The sequence below is a fragment of the Chiloscyllium punctatum genome, chromosome 8 (assembly GCF_047496795.1).
Source record: "Chiloscyllium punctatum isolate Juve2018m chromosome 8, sChiPun1.3, whole genome shotgun sequence".
In the NCBI taxonomy this organism is placed as follows: Eukaryota; Metazoa; Chordata; class Chondrichthyes; order Orectolobiformes; family Hemiscylliidae; genus Chiloscyllium; species Chiloscyllium punctatum.
The window spans coordinates 129,009,188-129,015,876 of NC_092746.1; the positions used below are offsets into that span (position 1 = coordinate 129,009,188).

General features: G+C 48.5%; 1 protein-coding gene across 2 annotated transcripts; it reads right to left on the reverse strand.

The window, feature by feature from the left end:
- Positions 1-2,021: 2,021 nt before the first annotated feature.
- LOC140480906 (transmembrane protein 276-like) lies at positions 2,022-6,473 on the reverse strand. Of its 2 annotated transcripts, none has more exons than XM_072576486.1 (3): positions 6,261-6,473; positions 5,528-5,737; positions 2,022-2,880 (listed from the first exon to the last, which is right to left on the reverse strand). In XM_072576486.1, exons 2-3 carry the CDS (start codon positions 5,720-5,722, stop codon positions 2,368-2,370), a joined length of 708 nt encoding a protein of 235 aa, XP_072432587.1. In that variant the 5' UTR covers positions 5,723-5,737; positions 6,261-6,473; the 3' UTR covers positions 2,022-2,367. The 2 variants fall into 2 exon arrangements, with proteins under 2 accessions (XP_072432587.1, XP_072432588.1); XM_072576487.1 differs by having other exon boundaries at positions 5,528-5,640; positions 6,261-6,472.
- Between the last annotated feature and the right edge of the window lie 216 nt (positions 6,474-6,689).

Consider the following 6,689-nt stretch of genomic DNA (forward strand, 5'->3'; position numbering starts at 1 on the left):
GCATAGCTGGATACCATCAGTATAGGTGCCAACCACCAGCAGCAATGGTTAGACAAATAAGAATGGATGAAGCTAAAAGCAGATCCTCCCAGAGGGTAGAGTGATGTTGGAGAGGGTCGGTACTGCGGTTAACCATGATCCAGGCTGTCTGCAGGTCAATGAGGGAATGTTTACCCCTGTCACCATTATAAAGGATGTCAAGCATGACCTTGATAAGAACTGTTTCAGTAACGTGGCAGGGATGGAAACCAGATTAGAGGACTTTAAACGTGGAAGTCTGGAAAAGATGGGAATGGCTAATTTAACAATGTTACATCCAAACCAACGCTTCCATTGGTGCGATAATAACAGAACTGTTTTTTATTTAGAAGATTCTCAGCAACATTCTGAGCAAGAAGCAACAAAATTAACACAAGGACACTGCATTTGCTACAATGTGCCTGCTCCCAAAAGGAGGCCATCTGGTGTTCAATTAACTGTCTGCAAGGGGCAATATTGGAAAGGAATGACCCAATTCATAGCTATAAGACGGAAAATTCAGACTGCTTGGTACAAACAAACAAAGAACAGAGATGGGCTACTCGGCCCTTCGAGCCTGCCCCACCATTCAATAAGATCATGGCTGCTCTAATTTCAACCTCAACTCTACATTCCTGCATATCCCCAACAACCTTTCATCCACTTGGTTATCAAGAACCAATCTACCTCAGTTTTAAAAATATTTGATGATTCTGAATCCAGTATCTTTTGAGAAAGACACACAACCCGCTGAGAGAGAAAAATCTCATCCTCATCTCTGTCTTAAATGTGCAACCTCATACTTTGAAAATATGACCTGCTAGTTCCAAATGTTAAGGTAGGGATACAAGCTGTATTCAAATAACACCCGTGATATAGTTAACTATATCAAAGTGCTTCACATGAACATAATAAGAATTATTTTAAAAATCACAAGAGCAAAGTACAGATTAGGACAAGTGACCAAAGACTTGGTCAAGAGGGGTGTGCTCAGTTAGAAGTACCCTCCACTCCCACAGCCAAGTCTGCATTCACTGCAATTACAGATGTCTACATGACAGATGAAACACTTCTCCCCATCACCACTCAATCCCATGTAAATCTTCCCAGGACAGGGACAGCATGGGATTACAATCAGAGTAAAGCTCTTTCTACTCTGTTAAACTGAAAGTGAAGCTACCTCGACACTGTCCCCAACAAACACTGCCAAGACAGACACGGCATTGGGTTAGACACAGAATAAAACCGGACAACGACCTCCTTCAGGCCCAGCTACTCGCCCAGCCGAAACTCCCTCTACATTTTCCCGTTCAAACACTCCCAGGACAGGGACAGCACGGGACTAGATACAGAGTAAAATTCCCTCGACACTGTCCCCCCATCAAACACTCCCAGGTCAGGGACAGGACGGGGTTAGATACAGAGTAAAGCTCACTCTACACTGTCCCCCCATCTAACACTCCCAGGACAGGGACAGGACGGGGTTAGATACAGAGTAAAGCTCACTCTACACTGTCCCCCCATCAAACACTCCCAGGACAGGGACAGGACGGGGTTAGATACAGAGTAAAGCTCACTCTACACTGTCCCCCCATCTAACACTCCCAGGACAGGGACTGCACAGGACTGGATACAGAGTAAAACTCCCTCTACACTTTCCCATTCAAACGCTCCCAGGACAGGAACAGCACAGGATCAGATACAGAATAAAACTCCCCCTACACTTTCCCGACACACTCAGGACAGGGACAGCACAGGATTAGATACTGAGTAAAACTCGCTCTATACTTTCCCATTCAAACACTCCCAGGACAGGGACAGCAGAGGGTTAAATAAACAGTAACGCTTCTTCCATTCTGCCTGACACTCAGGATGTTCTACACCAGTCCTCAAGGATAATTCAGGAGTGAGACTATTATCTGGTACTGAATTCACACTTCCTAATGGGAATGACAGGAACAGAAAATCATGTAGTGAAACACAGACAGACAAAACACACACAATGCCCAACAGAACCAGAACTTTATTGGGATCAAAGACATTTAAATGACAGGAGACATTGTCCCTGCAACAATCCGAATGTGAGCTGAACAACTTTCTCACTCAAACTGGTTTCTCTGGGGACGCAATGTCCACCTCACTGCTGTCTGGTCAGTTCTTCTGCATTCATTCAGAGCTGAGTTGTTGCTGACCACATGGGTGGCCTGGGGTTAAGAGGTTAGAGAGTAAAGGTCAACTTGGGTTGAGGGCATCCTGTATCATGCCAGTGAGGTCAAGGATCAGGGTCCTTCTGTTCCCCTTTGGTGATAGCTCCAGGAAGACGGTGTTCCTATGGTGACAGAGCAGGGGTCATGTTGTTTCTGCCTGCTGCTTCTGCTGGGTGTCCAGTGCTCGATGCAGTGCCACCACTCCACAGGTCAGCAGGACATTCCGAACAACCACCTCCTTCAGGCCCAGCTGCTCGCCCAGCCGAAACTCCTTCGCCATGCCAGCTAGGCCGACGGCCAGGCTGCCCAGGATGCCGTACAGGTTGGTGGTGACAAGGCAGACGGTCAGGACAGAGAGGACAGGAGCAGCAATGGCCAAGCTCACCGCGGTCTCCCGGCCCTCCTCAGCCAGACCACCACAGCAGCCGGCGATCAGGATGCCGACAGCCGCTGCTGAGTTCGCCGCCAGGCGGTCACCATTGAGCCAGTGGAAGCCAAAGGAGACGAGGGGCAGCCCGATGACCATGGAGAGCCAGCTGACGTCCCGCAGGCTGACTGTCAGGAGGGCAGAGGGCTCCGCAGTGTACGAGTGGATGGCACTCAGTGCCCCCGCACTGGCCTGCATCAGGAAGCCAGTGGCACACCCCAGGTTTACCTGAGAAACAAGACACAGATACTGGAGATAGTCTGGAGTCCTCCACTTCCTCTAACACTTCCCGCTTCTACTTTTAGTTTCAGTTTAAATAGTCTTTCTAACAGACTCAAATTAGAGTTTCTTTTCTCAGGCAGCCTTGGCCTTAACTCCAGGCATCAGAAACAGGGACTAGGGTTAGTGTTTGGATTAGGGTTTGGTTAGTCCTCACTGTGGAGCTCTTTGTGACCATGGTATCGCTTCCCTGAAGGGTTTTTACGCCATTTGGTAAAAATATCTCTTCTCGACTCACCTTCTGCTACTTTTTTAAAAACCTGATAGTTTGGTCATGCAGAACTTGAGGGTATTGCTGAAAAAATACACTTTGTTGAATCTTTTCCTCTTGTACTCATCAGGACAATTCATAAGAATACCAATTCAAGGGGGAAAAACAAAATTTACCACATGACAGGAGGATGCTGATTGCCTGGAACATGGTCTCTGATTGCCATGGAGATGCATTAGTTAATGTACATTAAGCAGTTAGCAACTCTTCACAATAAGTCACATCCATTCACTGGTTTATTTCTCAGGGCAATGCCTTGACCAATCTCTCAACCAACAGCTTAAAATTTAAACAAATCTTGGCAATTAACTGTCAGCCAGCATTCAAGAATACATTTTCCATAATATTGCCTCCGTAAATCAGATTCACTCGCTAACCAATCTGCATTCTCCTCTCATGCAGAACAAAAATTGATTTTTCCCTTGAATTAATATTCTTGCAAGATGTCCTGATGAGTGCAAGATGAAGAACTTTGATACAATGTGTGTTTGCTCAGCAATACTGAAGCATCTTAAACCTATGCTGCCTGGCTACTGCTGAGGGGAACAGACTTTCCGATCCATCCTATTGAAGCCCAGGACCCCATAGTGGGCTCAAGGGAGCAACTGGACTTGCAAGCTCTGAGCCAGCAGTGATGGGAGGGAACGCCAAAATGGGACAACCCTGGGATTGGAAGTGAGGGCCCTCTAAATATGGGTACATTTTCATTTGGGTAGCCTGTGTCTAGTACAATGAGCTCCGAGTTCCAGTTATTAACTCCAACAGAGCCTAAAAGTGTCAGGTATCTGAACTGTACGTTTTGTCTGTATCACTGTTTGTGTTAAAGACCCACCCTGGCCAAATGCCTCTCCCTCCTGTGCCCCCAGTTATCGCCCCAGGGTTGCACCAAGCATTAAAATGGGCTCACAACAGAAGCCGGCTAGGGAAGCACTGGTCCACATCCTTGATAATTTCATACACTCAAATTAGATTGCTCCTCAGCATGGTCAGTTCCAGAGATAACTTTGATAAAGTCCCACACAAGAGGTTAGTGAGTAAAATTAGGGCGCACGGGATTGGGGGCAAAGTACTAGATTGGATAGAGAATTGGTTGGCTAATAGGAAACAAAGGGTAGTGATTAACGGCTCCATTTCGGAATGGCAGGCAGTGACTAGTGGGGTACCGCAGGGATCCGTGCTGGGACCGCAGCTTTTTACAATATATGTTAATAATATAGAAGATGGTATCAGCAATAACATTAGCAAATTTGCTGATGATACAAAGCTGGGTGGTAGGGTGAAATGTGATGAGGATGTTAGGAGATTACAGGGTGACCTGGACAAGTTAGGTGAGTGGTCAGATGCATGGCAGATGCAGTTTAATGTGGATAAATGTCTGGTTATCCACTTTGGTGGCAAGAACAGGAAGGCAGATTACTACCTCAATGGTATCAAATTAGGTAAAGGGGCTGTTCAGAGAGATCTGGGTGTTCTTGTCCACCAGTCAATGAAGGCAAGCATGCAGGTACAGCAGGTCGTGAAGAAGGCTAATAGCATGCTGGCCTTCATAACAAGAGGAATGGAGTATAGAAGCAAAGAGGTGCTTCTGCAGCTGTACAGGGCCCTGGTGAGACCACACCTGGAGTACTGTGTACAGTTCTGGTCTCCAAATTTGAGGAAAGACATTCTGGCTATTGAGGGAGTGCAGTGTAGGTTCACGAGGTCAATTCCTGGAATGGCAGGATTGCCTTACACGGAAAGACTGAAGTGACTGGGCTTGTATACCCTTGAGTTTAGAAGACTGAGAGGGGATCTGATTGAAACGTATAGGATTATGAAAGGATTGGACACTCTGGCAGGAGGAAACATATTTCCGCTGATGGGGGAGTGCCGAACCAGAGGACACAACTTAAAAATACGGGGTAGACCATTTAGGACAGAGATGAGGAGAAACTACTTCACCCAGAGAGTGGTGGCTGTGTGGAATGCTCTGCCCCAGAGGGCAGTGGAGGCCCAGTCTCTGGATTCATTTAAGAAAGAATTGGATAGAGCTCTTAAAGATAGTGGAGTCAAGGGTTATGGAGATAAGGCTGGAACAGGATACTGATTAGGAATGATCAGCCATGATCATATTGAATGGTGGTGCAGGCTCGAAGGGCTGAATGGCCTGCTCCTGCATCTATTGTCTATTGTCTATAACAAGCTCAACCTCTCCAATCCTTTCTCATTGCTTAAACACTCCCCGCCCCAGTCCCGTTATCATTCTCTCAGTGTCCTCTGTATTCTCTCTGGTGCAGCCACGTTCCTCCTGTAATGTAGTACTGATCAGGTGCGGTTAGGACTCACCTTATGGGCACGGCAAGTTGCCATCAATGCCGTAGTACACAGCAAAAAGCTGGTGATCACCACAGTCCACTCCCTCTCCTTGGGCACCAACTTCCCACTCGCCATTGCCGATGCTACTTGGTCCAGAATTACAATTTGGGAAAGCACAAAGGCTCTGATTAGTAAACCTCTTGCAAGTCCAAGAAGTTCCAGCATAACACCCTTTCAATTCTGTTCAAAACAATAATCCGGGAACAAAAACGGTGACCATAAAGATGTTAGCTGTCTTTATGAACCCAAATTGTTCAGTAAGACCCCTTTAAGAAAGGAAGTGAATCATCCTGATCCAGTCCAGGTCCTTGTGAGATCACAACGCCGCCCAACTCAAAACTCCTTATGTTTGGAGCAGACTGGGGGAAGGTTGAGGAGTGAGAGGATCAGGGGCGGGGAGATTGGTTGAGGGGGTTCAGGGGATAGGGTAAGAGCGTTGTGGGAGTTAGGGGGAAGAATGCTCAGGGGGAGTACGTTTGAGTGGGTGTAGCTGGGGAGTATATTTGAGGGGGTTAGTGCAGTTACCACACATGGCCACCGGGGGGACCCAGATCACAAATCAGGGTCCGAACCGCGACTGTTTCCATGGAGACGGGTTAGCCCCGCCTCTCCACCCTAGCCCCGCCCCTCCCTCACCCGCGCCCCTCCCCCTCCCCACCCCCACCCGAGCCCCGCCGCACAGACGCAGAGCTCCAGCCCTCACCTTCCCAGTCCCGGCCGCCCCGCTCCTCTCAGTTTATTTCCCCCCCTTCGGCCCGGTCTCCCTCAGTATCTTGCAGCCAGCTGCTGTTCCAGCTCCCTGCAGCCGCCTTCTCTGAGGAACCACCGCTAACGGCGGCGAACCGCCGCAGGCCGCCCCAGCTAACAAGGAGCCGTAGGGCGGTCCGATGGTTCTTCCCATTCCCAGTGTGGAGCATCGGCGCCCTCCTGCGGCCAGGAGGAGCAGAGCGCAGTCCGTTGGGGCCCTGGTTCGCAGCGCCCTCTCCTGGAGGCGAACGGCAGAAACAAACTGAGCTGAGGTTCACGAGGCGAGGGGTCATGGAAAGGTCAAAGTCTTGGAGACTATTCAGCTCATTAGATGGCACAGTATGCTAAGATTTAGGATTATACCTGAAATAGCCCCACACAGGCC

Bases quoted from the DNA above. Each gene is read 5' to 3' on its own strand.
- LOC140480906 (XM_072576486.1), bottom strand. From the start codon at position 5,722: ATGCTGGAACTTCTTGGACTTGCAAGAGGTTTACTAATCAGAGCCTTT. The intron at 2,881-5,527 runs GTGAGTCCTAAC...CTTGTTTCTCAG, and splicing joins CAACTTGCCGTGCCCATAAG to GTAAACCTGGGGTGTGCCAC.